This window comes from Euleptes europaea, chromosome 11 (genome assembly GCF_029931775.1).
Source record: "Euleptes europaea isolate rEulEur1 chromosome 11, rEulEur1.hap1, whole genome shotgun sequence".
In the NCBI taxonomy this organism is placed as follows: domain Eukaryota; kingdom Metazoa; phylum Chordata; class Lepidosauria; order Squamata; family Sphaerodactylidae; genus Euleptes; species Euleptes europaea.
The window spans coordinates 31,739,508-31,762,061 of NC_079322.1; the positions used below are offsets into that span (position 1 = coordinate 31,739,508).

Genomic DNA, 22,554 nt, shown 5'->3' on the forward strand with positions numbered 1-22,554 from the left:
CTTGACTATTTGAAATGCATGCTTGAGGGGTCTCAGAATTACAAACTGTACACAAATGTTTTTGTAACAATGCGGTGGGGAGGAATTGTAGCACAGAAAAGAATGGATCCATCTGTAAGACTGGAACAGGTGTGGCTGGAAGTTGCAGCCTCGCTGGTCAGCTTATGCCAGAGATGAGAATGCCTCACCTACCTACTGTGAAACACCTTGTTCCCACGGGAGTTGGAACATGTAAGTTAAGCACTAGCAACAGATGAAGAGGGAAGGCAGTGTGGCTCGAATGTAGAGGTAGGCAGCACCGCTGTCACATAAGAAGAGTTGGTTTTTATATGCCGACTTTTTCTCTACCACTTAAGACAGAATCCAATCAGCTTACAATCACCTTCCCTTCCCCTCCCCACAACAGACACCCTGTGAGGTAGGTCGGGCTGAGAGAGAGGGTTGACACACGTTCAAACTTGCACTTTTGTACTTGTCAATACATGTTCTTGCAAGCATTTTGAGAGCCTTGTACTATTATTTTCTCAAACTGCCAGGTAGTAGCAGGAGATCTGCTAATTCAACTGATCTCCAGCCGATAGAGATCAGATCACCTGGAGAAAAATGGCTGCTTTGGCAATTGGACTCTATGGCATTGAAGTCCCTCCCCTCCCCAAGCCCTCTTCAGGCTCCGCCCCCAAAATCTCCCGCCGGTTGAGAAGAGGGACCTGGCAACCCTACTGAGAGAGCTTGTGTAGGAGTGGGGAAACAACTCCAGTTCACCAGATTAGCCTCCGCCGCTCATGTGGAGGAGCGGGGAATCGAACCCCGTTCTCCAGATCAGAGTCCGCCGTTCGTAACCACAACACCACGCTAGGGCTAGAGGCTCATTCCCTGTACTATCCTAAAGCGCGGTCGAAGCTGTCCGTGATCAGGCAGCCTGCCCGGCCGCGCCTTCAGAAAGCCGTTGGGGCCAACTGGCGTGCCTTTCCCGCCGCGCATGCGCCGCAGCGCGAGAGAAGACGACGAAGCCCTCGCGCGCCGGGCGGCTCTTCGCTTTGGCACCGCCTGCTTCAAGGGCAGCGGACTGAGGCGGGCGCGCGACCTTCGGCTCCGCGTGCAGGCCATCTGCCGTGACGTCAGGGGGTAGGCGGAGCCGTGACGACACCGACTCCGCCCACGGCGAACCTCCTGCGGCTCAGGTGCTCCTGTGTGTGTGTGTGGGGGGGCCGTGTCACCTGGCCGCCCTTCCCGTGCGAGGCGATGGGGGGCGAGACCCCTCAAGCAACGGCAGCCGGTCGGCAGCGGAGGTCGGTTTGCTTTTCGGGGCGCTGCTGCGAGGGGGTGGTTTCCCGGTTGGCGTGACGGGGGGGAGAGTGACATGCGAGGCTGGGGTGCTCCGGGGAGGGAGGCGTTGAAAGTGTCTCAAAGTGTGTGTGAGCCCCGGTGGGGGAGGGGGGAGGCTGGGTTTGATTTGCCTCTAGAAACCAGAATGGAGGGGATTCATCTGCTTTGGGGGAGGGGGGGGCGGAGTGAGATGAGTGTGTTTTGATTTGAAGGCGTCTCTAAAGTCAGCCTTGGAAAAGCACAAGGGCATTCTCCCTACTCTTCTTTAGGGGCTTGCTCTACACAGAAAGTATAACGGCAACTAGTATTTTTTGTCACTTAGGCCTTTGCAAGAAACAGGCACACAGCTCACTTCATCAGATAGGTGAAGCGCTCGCGGGCACACATGCCTTCTACTGAATCAGACCCTTGGTCCATCAAAGTCAGTGTGGTCTACTCAGACCGGCAGGGGTCTTTCACATCACCCACCTGCCTAGTCTCTTTAACTGGAAATGCCGGAGATTGAACCTGGGACCTTCTACATGCCAAGTAGAGGCTCTACCACTGAGCCACAGCCCCTCCCCAAATATCTCTTAAATCACTAACGGGAGGACAGGCATTTCTCAGAGGCAGAAGAGGTAGGTTTTGAAAAGACACCATGTATTTGACCGAAACTGTCATCTGGCTATTGTTTTAAACAGGCCTCTTCTTGTGACACCTTCCACACATGCACACTTTCCAGTTGTCGATAGTTTTGTTGCTGTTTTGCTAACGTTGAGTGTAAATCTGTTTAATAGATGAGCTCTTCACATATCTGATGAAGTGAGCTGTGACTCAGCCGAGTTTATGCTGGAAGAAATTGTGTTAGTTTTAAAATGCCACTGGAGTCCTGTTTATCTTTACTGCAACTGGTAACACAACTATTCCTGGAATCTAAGTCATATGGCTTTTCATATTTTTGTTGCAGGAGCCTTAACAGAAAAGAGTTTTAAAGTCTATTTTTAACCTGCATTTGTATGCATGCTTACTTAAAAGTAAACCCAACTGACGTTGCATTAACTTATTTCTGTGGAAGCATGATTAGGGTGGGACTGTTCAGTAACTAGTGGGTCACAAACAGCAGTATTTACACACAGAGATGCTGAGTTGTAGTTGAAGAACTGGGTGTTTTGGGGAAGAAGTAAACAGTTAATTCCCTGTGAAAATATTGCCGGATGCTTAGGAACAGGCAGCATGTTGTTATTGTCTTGGAAATACTTGTGTAATGATGATTGACATGTAAAAGGTCCAAATGAATAGGCACCAGTCTGGTCTTTTAATGGGATGGCCTTGTGCTGTTGTAAATGGCTGCTGCTCTGTTAAACTGTAACTTGTTGCCCGGCAGCTCAGTACGTGCCACTGCACCTTGCCAAGTCAGAGGGGCTAATTTAAGGTTCCCTTAAGGTCCCTTTTTCACAAGGGGCTGACTGGCTTTGTTCTGTGCCTGCAGTTTCTTGACCATCTGTCTGTCATGCCCAGTACAGTCTTCAGAAGGTGGCTTGTCACTTGCTTATAGTGTGATCTGCTGATTGCATAAAGGGAGCATTTTGAGCTGTCCAAGTTTGCAAACATGGTCTGATTCTGGCCTCTTGCTTCCCCCACTCTTCTGTTTTGAGCCATAGCAAACTTTTAAAGTTTAGGGAGGTTGGGTTTGTATGGTAGTCAGTAAAACATTGGTGTTCGCATTGGTGTCCTTGATTATTAAAGGACAAGGTTTCTCTCTGTCTCTCAAACATATCCAGATTAAATGAAGTTGCTTAGTCTATTCACTGAGCATTTGAGAGTAGCTCTGCCACAGGTTGGCCAGTGAGGTGGTTATTGCATCATGGGAAACTACAGTTAGTAAAAAGGATTTGGCAAAGTTTATGGAATGTCTTTGTAAGGGGTTTAAAATCTTGTCCTTGGGAAGCTGTAAAAAAATCTGCTTCGGTCATGTTATCCTATAGTACTTACCAGTTCAGCTGAGAAAACTTTTCATAGTTTGTTTACAGTGGTTAAAATGGAACTTGTTGAGAGTTTATTCTACTAACGGCTGTGGTCAGAAGCATCAGACTTGGGAGATCTGGGTCAGCCACATCTTCACTGCCAGTGCAATCCTATGCAGGTGATCTCTAGATAGGCTCTCATTATGAATGCCTTTGGTGAAGTAGGCATATAAATACTTTCTTGGAGCTATTGGAAGAGGGACTGTTGCACATGACATGTTCTGAGGATATAGAATATTATGCCTTCTCTGTTTTAAAGGGCCCAGGTTGCAGAGTTACATTCCCTCACTCCAACACAAATTCATTTGGCTGCCCTAATGTCAGACTTGGACCTTAGTGGCTCCATTCCCTTATCTTACAGGATAGGGATTGGAAGTCCTGAGCGTACCCACTTACGAAGCGGGTTCCTTGCTTCAAATGACGCATGGCAATCTTAGCCTTTTCCCCACTGTGGGGATCCTCAAAACGACGGCGCAACGCAGACATAAATTCCATCAGGGATTTCAAGGCCCTAGGCATAGTTTCGACTGCCGTTACTGCCCATTCTACCGCTTCCCTCTCCAGTAGGCTGATCATGTATCTGACCCGGGCCTCCTCCGAAGGAAAGGTTTCCCCTTGATCCTTCATGAACCCGGACACTTGGAGTAGAAAGTGGGGTAGCTGAGTGCTGGATCCGTCGAAGGACACCTTCAGATCTCTGGCGGTAGGTCGCCTGGGCGAGGGTGCCTCTCTACTGACGGGTGTTTCCGCGGCGGCCAGAGAGCCCGCTGGGGGTCTGAGCTCTCTCACTTCCCCCAGAACAGTACCCAAGTCCCTCTGCAGTGCATCCATTCGTGTCTGCAGGTCCTGATTCTGTAGAACCAACATCTGGTTCTGGCCGCGAAGCAGGTCAACTTCCTCCGAGGCGACGACAACTGGGGTGACCGGGGAGCGGGTGAGCGAGGGCTCGTCCAACTATTCTGTAGGCACGGCCCCTCGGTTTCGTTCCCCCCTTCACCGTACTGAGCGGTTAGTGACCCCCAGTAGAATCCGCCGCCAGGGTCCGACGCCGCCCGTTCGTTGGCCCCGACTCTCTGTCGCTGCTCTGCTTGCGTGCGCAAGGAGGTCCACGTTGGCATCCCGGTAAGCCTGGACGGGCGCTGCTCGGGGGTCGCTGCCTTCTGACCAAAATCAATCAGGATTTCTTCCCCCGTGAGGAGCGAGTGCGTGGATCGCATAGACATACTAATACTAACTATTTCCTAAACACAAAAACAAAAAAGAAGGCTTGGAGATTCTGACCTACTGTCAGACTTCAGTACCCCATTGCGTCTTAGCAATAAATTTTACTCCAGACATTGCAGAGAGTTTAAAGATTTATTAAGAAAAGCTAACGGGTCAGTAGGTCTAACAAACTTAAGGACAGAATGCAGGTATGGGGAATACAGGGCATCTTTATAGGGAACATACAATACATTTGGTTACATCATTGGTAGGACATGAAAGGGTAAGTTGCATCAAAGGAAGAGTATTTGTCACCTCGAGAGCAGATAGCAGTTTTACCATTGGAAGGCTTACTTTGAAGTGGAGATCGCTGCCTCCGGTCTTCACACCGATTCCTCAACTTCCCACGGGAAAGGAAGTGGCTTTGATACTAAACATATGCTTATCCGGGGCCCGAATGGATGCCCTGGCTGACACCTAAAAGGTTACACTGAGACAGTATTGATCATGGCTAATACCAACAGGAGGTCACTCTTAAGATATAAAACCAGAGAGTAAAGCTGGTTTTTAAAACATTGCCTATGCCTCTGGGAATCTGTCCATGGGAATTTTCTTTACTTCTTTTTCTCATTCAAAACTTTCAATATTAAAATGCAACATAAATGTAGTTAGTGTGTCTGCCCTGGAAGATTGCTGGATGACCTTGGGCCAGTCATCCTCTCAACCTAACCTACCTCACAGTATTGTTGTGTGGATAAAATGGAGGAGAAGAGAACAATGTAAGCTTATTTAGGTCCTTCCATGGCAGAGAAAAGCGGAGTTTAAATGAAGAATTTTGAGTTTTTTCCCAAACATTATGGCGCTTTAAGAAATAACACTGCCTTCATTTGAAGGATAGTCTCACAAGATAATACAATACTTTTCTGATTAATGCAGAGGTCCAACTTGTGTTAGTATCTGAATGTTTTTCAGATATTTATAACTCTTTTCCTCTTTAATATATGCAAGTTCAGTAGTGCTTACTCTCACTGGTAATAGCTCTCCAGGGTGTCCGACAGAAAATGGTCTTTCCCACACCTGTTATGAGAGCCTTTAACTGAAGATGCCAGCAATGGAAATCGTGACCTTCTGAATGCAAAGCATGTGCTCTACTGAGCAACTGGTCCTCCCTGTGTGAGGGTGACTGTGTGAAGAAGGCAGAAGTTCAGAAAGAGCAGAGCTGTCATTGTCCTTAGCTTGTTTTTTTCTGCCCTTCCATGTTCAAACTGATTTTTCAGATTCCTACAGTACATGAAGCTTTACCCTGGAAGACTCCCAATTACTTTCCAGAAACCCTGTTAGTGCTGCTGTGATAGATATCTGTATATTTTCAGCATCATCAGATAGGTGTTCTAGGTAGGTGCATGGGGGTAGGTGTTCTAGGTAGGTGTTCTAGGTAGGTGCATGGGGGTGGGTGGTAATGGGCTGGGTCAGGGCTAGTGAACTGCAGGCCAATCCAGATTAGATGGAGGTTGGTTTTATATTAAATCAGGGATGGCGGGGTGAGTTTCTGCTAGACAGCATTGCTCTCTCCTTGAAATAGCTTGTTCATAGTTGACAGGGGGATGGTATTAAATCTGCCTTTACAACTGAGAGGCTCAGATCTGTGTGGCGCATCCCACCTTTGTCCAGATTCATTTGGTTCACCAGTTGCAACCCATCCGTGAGAGAGGTGATTTAGCCACAGTTACCCATCCAAGATAGACTACTGCAATTTGGTCTACATGGAGGTACATTTTGAGGACAGTTTGGAAGCTTCAGCTAGTTCAAAATGCAGCAGAAGATTACTATAAACAATAGAGCACATATTGTCGAAGGCTTTCACGGTCAGAGTTCATTGGTTCTTGTAGGTTATCCTACAACCCAACCCCCTTCTGACTATATATTACTCTTCCTACACACTTGACACTGAGAGACACTGTCCTTCAATGTTACTCCTCTGAAGATGCCTGCCACAGCTGCTGACGAAACGTCAGGAAGGAAAATACCAAGACCACGGTTACACAGCCCGGATAACCTACAAGAACCAATAGAGCACGTATTTCACATGGCTACCAATTCACTTCCATGCTCAGCGGAAAGTGGTTGCATGATCTGGGACCAGAGTATTTGAAGGATCACCTACTCCCGTATGAACCTGCCAATTACTGATCATCTAATAGCCTACTGATATCCCTGTGCCACTTGTATGTTTGTTATGTTTTGTTTGTTTTATAAAATTTATAACAAAATATGTTTAAAAAAAAGATCTGATGAGATCGGGGTGGCCCGGGCCTTCCAGGTCACTGCATTGATCCATAGTGAAATGGATTAGACTGGAAACTGCTTGCATTCTGTTCATGTCAAGTTTACGTTATAATTGTATGGAACTACATTTTGTTTAAGTATAAGCATTATTTTAAAAATACATACATAATGAAATACACTAATAGCTTTTTTTTCTTTTAGAATTTTAGTGACAGTTTGGAAGCAAGATTAAGCACTGAGATGTTTTACCATTGGGGGAGGGTGAGGAGGTAAGATGAAAGTATTCCTCAATTTAAAAAAAACCCTGAATATTTACTTGTATAAGGTGACTTCAGTTCTGGGATATTATAAATGTTGTTCTTCTGATTTAGTCAATTAATAATGTAAATTAGAAATACTATTTGAGGGCCAGATGGAAATGTTTTCTCACAACTGATTTTTTTTCTCCTCTTTATTGTGTAAGTTTAAACAGGTCTTCAAGGAGAACACTGAAACTGTTTTCTTACATTAACTTGACAGATAATCATGATGCTTCTGTACTAATTATGTTTCTCATGTGAGATAGAACCAGATCAACGATATTGTTCTATTCTGGAGTGGGGGAACTACAGCCACCTAATTATTGATATGAATCTGTAATTTTGTTTTAAATTATGCATCTGATATATTATGATTTGCCTACCTTTGTATTTGTTAATGTGGATGTGGTTGAGCCATTTGGCAACAGTGACCACAGTGGTATCAAATTTAATTTATATGTACTTGGGAAAGTGCCTGGGGAATCTCACACAATTACCTTTGCCTTTAAAAGAGGGAACTTCTCTAAAATGAGAAACCTGGTAAAAAGGAAGTTGAAAGGAACAGTTAGGAGGATTTAATCTCTAGAAGAGGCTTGGTGCTACTCAAGTCCTCAATACTAGAGGCTCAGCTAGATTGTATACCACATGTCAGGAAAGGTAGTATAAAGTCCAAGAGGTCTCCACTATGGCTAATGGGTAAGGTGAAGACAAGGGCCTTTGCCCACTTTCCTGATACACAGAGTGGGTGCCACATTAGGGACAGTGCTCAGAAGAGCCACAGGTGGCATGTCAGAGCCAAATGTGTCTCCCAAGCCACTGAGACTATCACTACACTGGTCCAACCCTGACCTTTTTTATTTTGCCATCAAGTCACAGCTGACTTATGATGACCTCATAGGGTTTTCAAGGGAAGAGATGTTCAGAGATGGTTTGCCATTGCCCGCCTCCATGTCACACCCCTGGTATTCCTTGGAGGTCTCCCATCCAAATATTTGCAGTGTCAAGACTGAGAGTTTGTGACTATCCCAAGGTCACCCAGCAAGTTTCCATGGCAGAGAGGGGATTCAAACCTGGGTTTCCCAGATCCTAATTCGTCATTTTAACCACTACACCACACTGGCTCTCATAAACCCTGACTATGGCCTTGAATTTATTGTTTGTTGAAGTAGCCGAGTTGCTTAACAATGTTCTTATTTACTCAGGTTGTCTCTTGAGAAACTACCTTTGTGGCCTTTTATCCAGGTGAGACCTTTATCAGGGGCTGATGCTGTCAATGCCCTGCGGCCATTCTATTTTGCTGTGCATCCAGACTTCTTTGGCCAACATCCAAGAGAGAGGGTAAAAACACTTTTTCCTTATGGTGTGACCAGTATGAAGATTAGAGGGGTGTGTTGTATATGTTTTCTGGGGTATTCTGTGATCACATAAGGTCACAGTGAGTTCCATCAGGCCTAGCCTCAGCTCCTTATATGAACTGTGTGTGCTTGGGACCTCCCCCAGAATTCTTGGTAACACACTGGGTTTATATGGCAAAGAAATTAATATGGAAAGTGTTTTCTGGAGGTAATACTTTTGTTGTTGTCACAGAGATAAGGCAAGTGATTTAATTTAAATTCTGTCTCCATTGCATCAGGTACCTATCCTGTACAGTAGGATGGGCCAAACAACAATGACAAGATGTAACCGAGGAAAATTTTGTTTAGACAAAGTAGATGCTCACATGTTAATGTACTATGAAGCAAACTTGTTGTGGACAAGCACTGTTACCCTGTGGTATACTTTCTTTAACATACATGATGTTCACATCTAAGTAATTTCTTTGTTTGGTGGTTTATTTTCAGGAAGTCAATGAAAATTCTTTGAAGAGGTTAAATGGGTATTTGGAGAATCTCCAGAAGCCAGGCTTCCATTCTTTTAAACCAACCCAACTCACTTTTTATGTACGAGAGAGAGAGCAAAACTCTCCCAATGTCCAAGAACCATTTGGGGCTTCAGGTAGTTTTTTTTATTTTTTCCCTTTTATGAATTTAAATTGTACAAGACCCTTTAATAACTTTTGTGCTATAAGTCACTTACAGAGATTATTAGATAGCCATGAAAGTCAGTAGGCACTGAACCATGATCAAGACTCCTCTTATAAAAACAAGTTGTCGTCTGAATTAGAATTAATGATAAGCTTAGTTAGTTTGTATAATGTTATTTTTCTCCTTTTTTCTATGGTACAGTGCATAAAACTTCAGTACTGCTCTCATGTAGACTTAATTGAGCTTTGTTAGAAAAATTAAAAGTATGGACTTGGAATATTCATACAGCCTTTGAGTTCAAAAGATGCTTTTGGGGTATTCTTCGTCGGAAAGTGTAAAATATTACATTATGTCTTCTATTTGACATGTTTTCTCTAGTGAAGTGCTATTGCAGAAAATATTTGCATGTTTAATTGTGAAAAAAAGATCTGATCTTTTAAACTGAAGACATATCAATATCTCTAAATCACAACATGGTCAAAGTTGTGGATATTTGAGTCCAGAAACTGGAGATGTGAACAGACATGGTTCTGCAAATTTGAAAAATGCCCCAGGTTTCCAGAAAAATCTGAAATTAAAAAATACACTGAGGAATCAACCCCCCAAATAATACAAGCAGCACCTATAGCATTAAGAAACCCTCAGTGGCTGTTTCTAGGCAACCACAACAATATCACCAGCCTTTGTTTCTGTCAATAAAAGGCATGGGGACGGCCCTTTCCAGGGCTGTTTTGGCCTTTGAGGGAGACTCTTCAGGGCCAGCTGCAACCAGCGGGTGATTTGATACTATGTGGGTTCCATGGCTCATCTCACTGCAGCTCAACAGCAGCCACCCCACAATAGCCAGTGTGGTGTAGTGGTTAGAGTTTCAGGCTAGGATTTGGGAGACCCAGGTTCAAATCCCCACCCTGCTGTGGAAATTCACTGCGTGACTTTGGCCCAGTCACATACTCCTTAGCCAACTTACCTCACAGGGCTGTTGTGAGGATAAAATGGAGGAGAGTAGAATGACGTAAGCTGCTTTGGTCTCCATTGTGGAGAAAGTGGTATAAATGAAGTAAGTAAATAATAAATATATCAGAAGATGGGGAGGACAGATAAAAGGTAAGCTGCTTTGTGGGTGGGAAGGAAAGGCAGAAGCAGGAGATGAGGAGAGGCTCTGGGGGCTTGCAGGGAAGCAAAAAAGGAAATATTGGGGGGGACAATGATATGTGGGTCCTTGTAGGTTCCCAACTTGTTCTTATCCATTCTCTAAAACAGCCCAGGAGCATGCTGAGCTCAGTGCCCCCTGCAGTGCGGGCTTAGATGCTGAGCCTTCACCCATTGTCCTTGTTGCTGTGTTTGAGCCCCTGCAGCACTACTAACACCACTGGGACCACTTGGTTTAGCTTACTCCTGGCTGCCAGAAGCAAACCAGGAGTTTTCCTGGTAAGTTAAGGCCAGTCCGTCCCTGAACTTAGTGGCTGAAGTTCACCAGGAGATTAATCAGTAGCTGTGGTTTGCGCCGGTTGTTAACCAAGCATAAAAACAACATAAATGTGCTCCATTGACTATTGCTTTGTTCTGGGGATTGTGCATTGCAGGTTTTCGAACCGTCAGTTTTACTTTGCAAACCAAGGACCTGCTAAGCACAGTATTGGACATCCTGAACTCCTGTAGCTTATCTACTGAGCACGTCCAGAGCTTATATGGCAATGTGGGGACTCTCTCTAACCGGGGAGCACCGAGAGCGTTCCAAAGGCCTATCAAATGGGACAAGACTTATTACTCTTTTACTGGGTTCAAGGACCCTGAGGAAGAGCTCGAGCAGGCTCAGAGGATGGAAACAACTCTGAGGTATCTGTTTTTTGATTTAGCAAATGTTTAGTATTTTGTGTGTTTGACTTACCATTGAAAAAAACCTGTAAGACTTTAATTTGTCATTAATTCTGAAAACGGTTAAGTTAGGATTTATTTGCTGAGAAAGAAAGAGTATAGGTATTTAATAAACCTTGCCCACCCCAATATCATTAGAATTCAGTACATTTCTCCTTAATCCAGAGATCAAGAGCAACAATTGAAAGGAAGGAAGGGAAATTGGCCTACACAGAGAGGCAATATTCATCTTGTGTTTCTTTTAATCTTCCTTTTTCCATCTATTTGTTTTTAACCACCTAGCTTCTTGCTAACTTTGTATGCTCAACTGCAGAAACGTAGTTCCTACCGCATAGTCTCTGCTATACAATGAGTCCAGCTGCACAATAGAATAACTTCTGATTCAAACGGGAGCAAGATAGTGTTTGTTGGAAACCCTTTGAAACATACAGGGGCCACGTAAAGGGAAAGTGGGAGAGTATTCAGCTTAAACCACAGATTTGGACGTTTAGCTGGCTGGGCTCTGCAACTTAATAAAACAATATGCCAGTTCCCAAAAATGTGTATCAAAAGATTCATCATACAATGTTCCTTCCTGCCTTTGGCTTCTGAGCAAGAAGATCAAAAGAAAAGGACAGGGGGAAAGTTATCTGGGTCCTCAACAGGCTTTAAGATGCTTATTTATCAAAACATTTATATCCCCCCCTTTCGTCGTAATTCAAGGCACCTTACAATAAGAGTAAAAAACATTTTCAGTTAAAATTAAAATAGCAAACCCCAAATCTCCCCCCCAACACACACACACACACACACATGCGATACCTGCCATTTAAACACCCTCAAAAGCCCTGGAAAACAGGCAGGCCTTGCAGTTCCCCCTGAAGATCTCCAAGGAGGGGAGGCCTCACCCCATCAGGGAGACCATCCCACAGAGCCAGAGCCATGGTGGAAAAGGCTCTGGTTCATGTCAGGCAGGCCACCCCAAGTGGTGAGAGAGCCAACAGACGGCTGCCTGATGATCGTAGTTGGTGCACACAGGAGCATAGGGAATGGGACAGTCATTCAAATATTGAAACAGAAGTGTGGGAAACAAAGAAGTAGTGATTTTCTAGCACTGACAGATGACATGGAGGATCATTCTGGGAAAGGTTCAGATTGCATCTTGCTTTGAAACAGAGTATCTCAGTCCGGAGGGGCGTAGCAGTTAAAGGGCTAGACTAGGAACCCGGAGGCCCAAGTGGAAATCCCCACCATGCCACGGAACTTGCTGGGTGACGCTGGGCCAGACACTCTCCCTCTCCGTTGTAAAGGTAAAATAGAGGGGAAGAGAATGGTGTTGGACACCCCGGGCTCCTTGGAGGGATAAAATGTCCTGTACAAATAAGGAAAGTCCACCATTCATTTTGAAATCAGACATAGCCACATGTACATAACAGCAAATTGCGACGTCACCTTGTTAACTGCATAGCAACATGGTGCAGGTTGCCGCTTATTTTTATTAGCTGCGTTCCCAGCAGCAGCTTAAACGTCAGACACCGAAACAGAAACATGACATGAAAAACTCAAGTCATAGGAAAAGGTTATCCGGGCTGTGTAACCGTGGTCTTGGTATTTTCTTTCCTGACGTTTCGCCAGCAGCTGTGGCAGGCATCTTCAGAGGAGTAACACTGAAGGACAGTGTCTCTCAGTGTCAAGTGTGTAGGAAGAGTAATATATAGTCAGAAAGGGGTTGGGTTGAGCTGAATCATTGCCCTGCAAAAAGTATCAAAGGTAATGTGCTATCAAAGTATCAAAGGTAATGTAATAACTTTGGATTTCACACATTAACAGATCACTTCAGGATACAATGGTTCCATATTAACATACCACCCCCTCATTAGCACATTATCTTGATACTTACAGGACAATGGTTAGCACATTACCTTTGATACTTTTTGCAGGACAATGATTCAGCTCAACCCAACCCCTTTCTGACTATATATTACTCTTCCTACACACTTGACACTGAGAGACACTGTCCTTCAGTGTTACTCCTCTGAAGATGCCTGCCACAGCTGCTGGCGAAACGTCAGGAAAGAAAATACCAAGTCCACGGTTACACACGCCAGATAACCTACAAGAACCAATGAACTCTGACCGTGAAAGCCTTCGACAATATCATAGGAAAAGGTTCGCCTGCTTTATTTCTGCATGTTGGGTTGCTATTAAAGACAACAAGAGCAGAGGAAGCAAGTGTGTTCATGCCTCACCTTTCCATACAACTAAATATCTTTGAAGCACAGTACAAAATGGAATACAGAAATCACTAGAAAAACAAAATGCTACAAACCACAGAAACTATAGCTGGACATCAGAATAAAAACGACAGAAATGTTTCACGTTTCTATACTGTGTAGCTATTATTTCCTGACTCCAGAAGGGCAGCTGATTTTCTGCTCCTTCCTTGCCATTTTTAATATGTTTGAGCCCTTCCATAGCAAGGTTTTAAGAACTTAATCTTCTCATCGAATTATGCAGCGTTGCTGCTTTTAAAAGTGTCTTGGTGATCCATCTTCTCTTTTCTCCAGTTCCTGGTTAGATAACAATGAAAAGAGTGCAGTAAAGAAGCTGAAGAATAGCTTGCCGCTCCGGAAAGAACTGGACCGTTTGAAAGGTGAACTTTCCCGTCAGCTGCAGCTCTCTGATATTAGGTAACAAATTAACTTTACAATACTGGGTGAAAAAGCAAATGTGCATGTAGGGCCCATGGCGGGCAGAGCAGTAAAATCAGCAGTAGATGGGCAAATATATTCCACGTGGACCTAAAAAATTGTGTTCTCTTGAGGCCGTCATATGTAGTAAAAATATGTAATGTTTGGCAGGAGCCTCTGACTGAAAAGGGTTTCTTGCTTGACTTGCTGTTTTTTCCATGGGTCTCTGCATGCGCTCTGAGTATGCAATGTTCATAGCACAAGCGTTTTAAGGATCTCTGCATTAGGCAACAAATTGGAAGTTCCGTGCTTCAGGTGCTTCCCTCAGTAATGTTATTAGGGAAATAGTTGCACGATCACATTGCTTGTAAGGGGTTGCAGTAGTCAAAACACTGCAACCAGGACCTGACTATAAACTCAGTGTTGGTTTTTAAATATTACCCCCCCCCCCATTTTAAATAAAAGCCCATATTTCAGTTCAAATAGCACCCACTATGGAATTGTAGTTGGAGTGCTGGACTGGGAAGATGGTTTGAACAATGGTGTCAGTATCTTTCCGCTTAATCTACCCCACATGTCTATTACAAACTTAAGATGGGGAAATCCTATTTGGATCACTCTGAATTGTGGGGAAGAGGCCCATATATTCCACTTCCTTTCCCAAACACACAAATGAGAGCTTGCTTGGGGGAAAAGAGGAGGCATTACTGCTTCTTTCCCTTATCCCAAAAGTAGCTTCTCATTTTGGGGCTGGAGGGTCTGGGTTTTGAAAAACAGGCTGGACTATGCCTTTTGCTTTACCCAAGAGTCTTAGTGCTGGATGGAGATCGGGGAAGGGCCAGGGACTCTTCATCCTTTGCTCAAGTCCCGTCTGTTTAGGTGGTTAATTATAAGCTTGCCTAGCATGAACTTGGCTAGGAAAATGTATCAGTTCTTTAACAACTGTGCCTGTTTGCTTGGGAATGCCATGGTGTTCTCTGGGACTTACTCCCAAGTAAGCCTGCCTAGGATTGTAGCTGTGGGGTTATGGCCCGAGGCTTCAGATGATGGTGTTTATGATAAAGAATGCTTTTCACAATCAAACATAGGGAAGTGTCTCATATACACAGCCCTTTTCGGTTCAGTTTTCTTTTTTGTTCCTTGCCTCTTCACAGTCCCATTGTGCCACTTATTATTTAATGTGTGTGTGTGTGTAAAGTGCCATCAAGTCGCAGCCGACTTACGGCGACCCCTTTTTGGGGTTTTCATGGCAAGAGACTAACAGAGGTGGTTTGCCAGTGCCTTCCTCTGCACAGCAACCCTGGTATTCCTTGGTGGTCTCCCAGCCAAATGCTATCTTAGCTTCTGAGATCTGACAAGATCAGGCTAGCCTGGGCCATCCAGGTCAGGGCTATTATTTATTATAAACACATTTATTTTAAAAATTCCATTTGAACTGGCCCCCCATGAGGTATTTGTAGATTACATCTGCGAGAATTTCAGCCTGCAGTCTGTTAACTGCCTTTAGCCAACCCTCCGTCTTCATCTTGTGTGCCCAAAGACGCTGCTCAATGTTCAGAGGGATTAGGGAGTCCCTCCTTGTGTTTTTTGTTTTAGATGGCAGAGGAGCTGGGGCATTGCTCACCGGTGCAGCCAGCTGCACAGTCTAAGTCGGCTGGCTCAGCAGAGCCCAGAAGCTCTAAGGAATGCAAAAGGTATATAGACATTGTTTTTTCTGCTGCCATTTTGTTCAGTTTAATCATCCTCGGCTCTTCTTTGTAGAGAAGATTCTAATCAGATAAGAGTTCAGGACCTGAAACTGCTCAAGACCTGGCGTATCTTCTTCCTTTCCTTCCAGGCAGAGTTCAGAATGCTAGAAAGCACAACACCGACGCCTGCAAGGCTGCCTTCTCTCCAGTAGTTAAAGTGTCAGACGAGGATCTTGGAGCCCTGGGTTCAAATTCCCACTCTGTCAAAGAAGCTTGCTAGGTGACCTTGGGCCACTTGCTCTTTCTCAGCCTCACCAACCTCACAGGGTTGTTGTGAGGATGAAACGGACGGGGAGGGGGAGAGCGATGTTGTAAGCCATTTCAGGTCCCAACTGGGGAGAAAAGTGGGGTATAAATAATCTAACATTTTAAAATGTGATATTTTTGGACGACTGCAAGCACTTACTTGACAATACTTTGGTTTCAGCTAATTTTCTTGCATGTAGTCACAGGAAGGAGGGGAACACTGAGAGGCTACATTTCCAGCAGGAGATGCACTATAAACATTTGGGGATCCCTAGGCTGGCTTCCATTCTTGCGAAATTACAAATGAAATGGCTATGGACAGTGACTTAAATCCCTCATCTCCTTTCCAACAGGACGCACACTGATATTCACTGACCAATCGGGCATGAGCGCAACGGGCTATGTTATGCTAGGAACGATGGATGTTCACCACCACTGGACTAAAGTAAGAACTGGAATCTCTGAGAGTTGGTTGGTTTTGCTGTGACACTCGGCATGTATTCACATATCTGTGGAGCAAAAGAGAAACCTTGAGAACTGGAAGAAGTTGGCATCTACGGGCTGTTGAACTGGATGGGGCACGCAAACCCTGACACTGATTTCTGAAATATAATTCTACGGTGTCTCTTTGCTGCTGGAAAGTGGAGTTACAGCACTGTGTATGTTTGTTCACGAGCAACTTCTCTTTCCGCTGGCTTTCTGTGCCAAACCCAAAATATAATGAAACAGAAAATGACAATAAAGTCTTGGTTCGAGTTCCTATATAACTTTCTCTAGCTGTGAATCAAACAGTATACGATCACAGTAGAGTGCATACATTATGCTGGCTACCTCTTAGCTTTAGTTAAGAGATCAGGAATAGACCAGAGGATCACATGCTCAGTCTACCCGCACCTTCCTTCCGCAAAACATATTGATCTGTGCCACCATAACCGCAGTTAATACTGACCAAGGTTCTTGTTTAACCAGCTCTTGAACACATTAAACTGTAGTTTCAAGTCTGATTAAAACGGGAACTATGGCTAAGGGATGTGCCAATATATCCCTGAACTCTCCTGGTATACCCCCACCCCGAAGGACATTACGATCGTCTGATGATAATTTGCTGGTGGTCCCTGGCCCTAGGAGTATGATGCTGTCCTCAACAAGAGCCAGGGCTTTTTCAGCCCTGGCCCCGGCCTGGTGGAATGCTCTGCCTAGTACCATCTGGGCACTGCGGGATATTAAAGAGTTCCACAGGGCATGTAAGACAGAGCTTTCCCACCAGACCTACAGTAGAGGACAGCTGCAGATGTCATCTTTACTGGCCTACCTACCCCTTCCCCTCCCATTTATTATTCTGGTATGGATCTGGAGGGTGACTGTCTGCCATCTCAACCAGCACACTGAGAATCTGTACGCCATCTCTGTTCTGATTGATAATTGTTAATTTTAATGGTTTTATGCTATAGCGTTTTATATACTGTTTGTCTGATGTTATTATGAATTATTGTATGGTTGTTACCCACCCTGAGCCGGCTGTGGCCGGAGAGGACAGGTTAGAAATGTGAAAAATAAATAAAGTGTAGTGAAGGCAGAACAGCAAAGTCACATGAACACATGAAGCTGCCTTATACTGAATCAGGCCCTTGGTCCATCAAAGTCAGTATTGGCTGCTCAGACCAGCAGTGGCTCTTCAGGGTCTCAGGTGGAGGTCTTTCACATCACCTACTAGCCAGATCCCTTTAACTGGAGATGCCCAGGATTGAACCTGGGACCATCTGCATGCCAAGCAGATGCTCTACCACTGAGCCACAGCCTCTCCCCTAAAACAGGAAATGCTCATTCAGTCCTCTTAATGTGGATGGAATGGAAATGTCAGTCTTAACCACATTTATTTGGAATTAAAATCTCATTGCTTTTAAACAGAATACACATGAAGCTGCCATAAGACAGCTGAATCAGACCCTTGGTCCATCAAAGTCAGTGTTGTCTACTCAGACAGGCAGCGGCTCTCCAAGGTCTCAGGTAGAGGTCTTTCACATCACCTACTTGCCTAGTCCTTTTAACTGGAGATGCCGGGGATTGAATCTGGGACCTTCTGCATGCCAAGCAGATGCTCTACCACTGAGCCACAGCCCTTCCCAAGAGGTGGCGTGTGGTCCCGTGGCTGGCTCCCAGCCTCGTGTGCACTGCTAAGAGAGAACCAACCCCTGTGCCATCCTTCTAGCTAACATGATGGTTTGTGTATTCATTAGTACCCCTTAGTACCCTAATGATAGTGCTGTGGGAAAGAGCAGATGCAGCTTGCAGTTATAACCATAGTGTAGACAATGGAATGGATCCAGGAGGGAACGTTTTGCTAATGGTGTCTCCCAGGACCAGCGGTTTGAGGGACTTTTTTATTTTTCACAAGAAAAAAAGAAAAGGGAGAACAAATATAAAAGAAAGCTACTAAAGAGAATTTCAGGAGGGTAGCCATGCAGAACAAAATCTGGGTCCAGCAGCACCTTGTGTGTGTGTAAAGTGCTGTCAATTCGCAGCCAACTTATGGCAACCCCTTTTGGGGTTTTCATGGCAAGAGACTAACAGAGGAGTAGCACCTTAGAGACCTACAAAATCAATCATTTCAAAGTTTTTAAAAAAAAACACAAAAGGAAAAAGAGCATAATTAACTTTATCATTCTATGACATTATAAACAAAGTTCATCGTCCCATAAACTTATCAGACCATAAATCTTTTTCCTTTTTACTTCTCCTTCAATGTTAAGTTTTAGATATGAGAGCAATTTTTCTTTCTCTAATCATCCGCTCATTAATATTGGGAGCAAGATTTGAAGAGGGGAAGGGACAGAAGCAAAGTCCTGCTGTGCTGACAGAAACCCCTTCCATCACAGGAGATTTTTCTGCGGGATCCAAGCCAGGGTTCACCCATCTCTCTTGAACAGTTAAGCATTAAATTAAGGGTCCCCAATGCGGTGTCCATATGCACTGTGGCGTCCCCTGACACCTCTTCTGGTGCCTGCCAAGTTTTTTTAGGGAGTGGGTGGGTCCAGGTAGGACTTTTGCCCAGCAAGGCTTCTGGTTAACTATTGGAGACTTGATTGGCTGTGCAGATTTTTAACAATGTTGCTTTGGCAGCAGCTGCCGCCACAGCACCAAGGATCTGCACTATGTTACTGAAGTTAAGCTGTGGCAATCCTTTTGTGGCTGGCTGCACCTCCCGTGGCAGCCATTTTTGTGGCAGCCATTTTGTTCCTGCACCCACTGTGCCATGACAGAATTCCAGATGTGCCCGCAAGCTCAACAAGATTGGGGACCCCTGCATTAAATACTCTGGAACAATACTCGATGGTGGTAAGAACATTTTGAATGATTGAGATGCATGTATTGTTTGTCCTTAAGGGCTGTTGTATTAGCTTTTCTGTTGCAAGCGTAATGCTGAGATCATTTGTAAAAAATTTAGCAAGTAGGGGCCTTTGGGTGGGAGTTTTGCCGTGTGCTTAAGGAAATCTTTTGTGTGTGCAGGTTTTTGAGAGGTTGCCAAGTTACTCTGCGCTCCAGAGGAAACTGCTGCTCTTGGAGGACCAGATAAGCCATCTTTTGGGAGGCATCCAAATAACATACATAGAAGAACTGCAGCCGATGTTCACCCTGGAAGAGTATTACGGTATCCTGGATGGCTTTTATAACAGAGTGCGCAATAGCAGGCTTCCATTTCACCCTCGCAGTCTGCGTGGATTACAAATGATTCTGGAAAGGTGCGTTACTACTAAAATAGTCTGTGTTCATCCTCCCCCCTTATTTGTACACCAGTTGACCGAGCTTTACAGGTATTTATTTTGCCCATTATCACAATGCCACAGGAGGTGCTCCATTTGTATCTAAGTGCTTTTCACCTCCCTCCTTTCCGAGAGCAGCCTTTCATATATCTGAGAAGCACTCTGAGATCAGGGGGTCTCTCTCCAGCATGACACAGCATGAGATGTGAGGGCTGCCACAGAAGAAATTATCGCACGTGCCCTGTTTACCCCGAAATACTTGATGCTTGTGTACGAGGAGATGGTTCATGTAGGAAGGGGGAAATGTTGTTTCTAATAGCCCCAAGAAGCTGTTTTTACTAGGGATCATTTGGGTGGCAGAAATGTTGCATTGCTAGAAAAGATAATCATTGACAGCATGATACCCAAGATATTCAAGTATTTGGTTATGCAAGTATTTGCATATAAATGTTGAGCCCACTGTTCTCAGACAACAAAATTCAAGGCAGGTTGATAAACAGAAACTCTGCAGCATATAATGGGCTCTCCAAATCACAGTTAGTTAGTTAGTTAGTTTTAATATACCCTGCCTTTCTGTTAACTAAATATTCTGTTAACTAAACTAAATATTTCTGTTAACTAAATATTCAAGCTGGCAAACCTCAAAATATTTTTAAAAAATCAAGTTAAAATAATTAAAACCCCAGACCAAAGCAGTGGATAAATAATTGGATAGTCCAAAGTTAATACCCAATAAAGGCTTTGGGGGAGAGAATAGTTTTAATCTGGTACCTCAGTGGAGGCCAGAACAGGAAACCCCCTGTCCCTAATAGACAACTTTATCTTCCTCTCAAGGAGGTGGATTTCTTGAGTGAGGCTTCCAGAGATGGCGGTTTCCTAAGGCAGAAAGTGGTGCTTCAGGTACCACCCAGTCATTTAGAGTTTTGAAGGTCAGAACCAGTAGGTTCAGTTCTACCCAGAAACAGCCTGGAAGCTGGGGGAGATCTCACTACCGGACAAATACAATCAGCACAGCAAGCGCCAGCTGACTATTTGACAGCGTTAGACTTAAATAGCTGCTCTTTCTCAAAGCAGGCAATTGTTAACGTATCTGGAGACACATCTTTCAAGGTTACGCCCCTGCGGTATGTTGAACACAGCTTAATGTAACATATCTGAGTTCAGGAACTAAGATCAGCTGGTTTTGTGCTTTCCTAACACACGCCTACTCTCTCTGAATGACAGTGACAGGTATGCGCCAGGCCTACATGAACTTGGGCACTTTATCATACCGGCAGTCTGTGATCCAGCAACTCTTCTATGGTTTATCATCTCCAAATCCAAAGAAGCCAGGGCTAATATGGAAAGGAAGGAAGAGTAAGTAGACATGCTGCTCCTCTTGTGTCCTGTGCTCGTCCTTAACCTCTTACGAGGTTTCCCAAGAACGACTCTGCAAAGAGGAGTGTGAAAAGTGAGCTTCAGCTAAAAAAGTTAACTCTCGTCCTCCTCTGTTTCTAGAGGAACACGCCCAGCACCCTGATAGCTTGTCAGCGTCTTGCTCTGGGTTCCCAGTTGTGGTGTAGTACTTCATCCCACTCCCCAAGCAGGGAAGAATGAGTGGAATATTCCCCACCCTGCATCAGTGCCAGTCTACCCCAACCCCAGCTTGGATTAAATGGCACTTGAGCTGGCCCCAGATCATGGGGAAAGAGATATACCTAGAATCATAGAATCATAGAGTTGGAAGGGACCCTCAGGGTCATCTAGTCCAACCCCCTGCACAATGCAGGAAATTCACAATGACCTCCCCCACACACACACCCAGTGACCCCTTACTCCATGCCCAGAAGATGGCCAATATGCCCTCCCTCTCATCAACTGCTTAAGGTCATAGAATCAGCATTGCTGACAGATGGCCAACTAGCCTCTGCTTAAAAACCTCCGGAGAAGGAGAGCTCACCATCTCCCAAGGAAGTCTGTTCCACTGAGGAACCGCTCTGTTAGAAAATTCTTCCTAATGTCTAGACGGAAACCTTTGATTTAATTTCACCCCGTTGGTTCTGGTCCGACCTGGGGTAACCTGCTATGAAGTCCTTTAAATGCTCCTTTGCCCCGTTCCCTACACCCTTGTATACCTGTTCCTATGCATTCACTCACCAACATGGGTGTAATGGTTAAGAGCGGTGGTTTGGAGCGGTGGAGTCTGATCTGGAGAACCAGGTTTGATTCCCCACTCCTCCACATGAGCGGCAGAGGCTAATCTGGTGAACTGGATTTGTTTCCCCATTCCTCCACATGAAGCCAGCTGGGTGACCTTGGACTAGTCACACTTTCTCAGCCCCACTTACCTCTCTGTTGTGGAGAGGGGAAGGGAAGGTGATTGTAAGTCAGTTTGATTCTTCCTTAAGTGGTAGAGAAAATCAGCATATAAAAAACCAACTCTTCTTCAAATAGATGGTTTGCAATTTGCAGAAGGGGTAGGGTCTAGAAGATAGGCGTGTAGTAGAAGGCTGAGTTCAAAACATAAACTAATTTTTCATTTTATTTATGACTTGGGGGGTGCGATTTCAGATTAATGGTGCTTGAAAAGGAACTGATCAAGGCTTCCACAGAGAGATTTTCCCTTCACCAGCTGTACAAGGAGCCCAGTATTTCCAGCGTGCAAATGATCCGTTCTTGCAACAGACTGCTGAAAGAGTCGCTGCCGTTCCTGCAAGGCATGCGTCTCTGCATTTCCCACTTCTATTCGGTGCTGCAGGATGGAGACCTCTGTATTCCCTGGAACTGGAAAAACTAACCTACCTACCAAAAATTCTGTATTTGTGTAAGAGAAGATGAACACTGACAAGAATTTTAGATTACATTACTGAAACGCGTGTTTTAATGTCAGTATTATCCAAGGAGCGTTAACTCTCTATTGTTCAGAAAGGTACAAACAATCTATTCTTCGAGGCAGTTTGTTAAAAGGATGCACAGTCTTAAAGATGAAATGGTTTCTGTACAAAATCTGAAATGAATGAGGATATTAACGAAAGAATTTGTTGGAGACGGTGTGATAGAAAACTTGAATTAATTCTAAAAAGCACAAATGTGGGTTTTATATATTATAAAATTGTGAATTATAACATGAACCTT

The 22,554-nt window shown here is 44.6% G+C and overlaps 1 protein-coding gene across 1 annotated transcript; it reads left to right on the top strand.

Annotated features, from left to right (window-relative positions):
• Positions 1–1,231: 1,231 nt before the first annotated feature.
• Positions 1,232–22,228, top strand: TCAIM (T cell activation inhibitor, mitochondrial). The gene is made up of 11 exons (XM_056857533.1): positions 1,232–1,289; positions 7,020–7,087; positions 8,320–8,455; positions 8,959–9,112; positions 10,725–10,977; positions 13,563–13,685; positions 15,282–15,379; positions 16,033–16,124; positions 19,187–19,419; positions 20,665–20,796; positions 21,991–22,228. Exons 2-11 carry the CDS (start codon positions 7,059–7,061, stop codon positions 22,214–22,216), a joined length of 1,476 nt encoding a protein of 491 aa, XP_056713511.1. The 5' UTR covers positions 1,232–1,289; positions 7,020–7,058; the 3' UTR covers positions 22,217–22,228.
• Positions 22,229–22,554: the final 326 nt, after the last annotated feature.

Excerpts from the sequence above, each read along its gene's own strand:
- TCAIM (XM_056857533.1), top strand. The coding sequence starts at position 7,059 with ATGTTTTACCATTGGGGGAGGGTGAGGAG. Across the intron at positions 10,978-13,562 it reads AGGATGGAAACAACTCTGAG|TTCCTGGTTAGATAACAATG; the intron begins GTATCTGTTTTT and ends TCTTTTCTCCAG. Across the intron at positions 16,125-19,186 it reads TTCACCACCACTGGACTAAA|GTTTTTGAGAGGTTGCCAAG; the intron begins GTAAGAACTGGA and ends TTGTGTGTGCAG.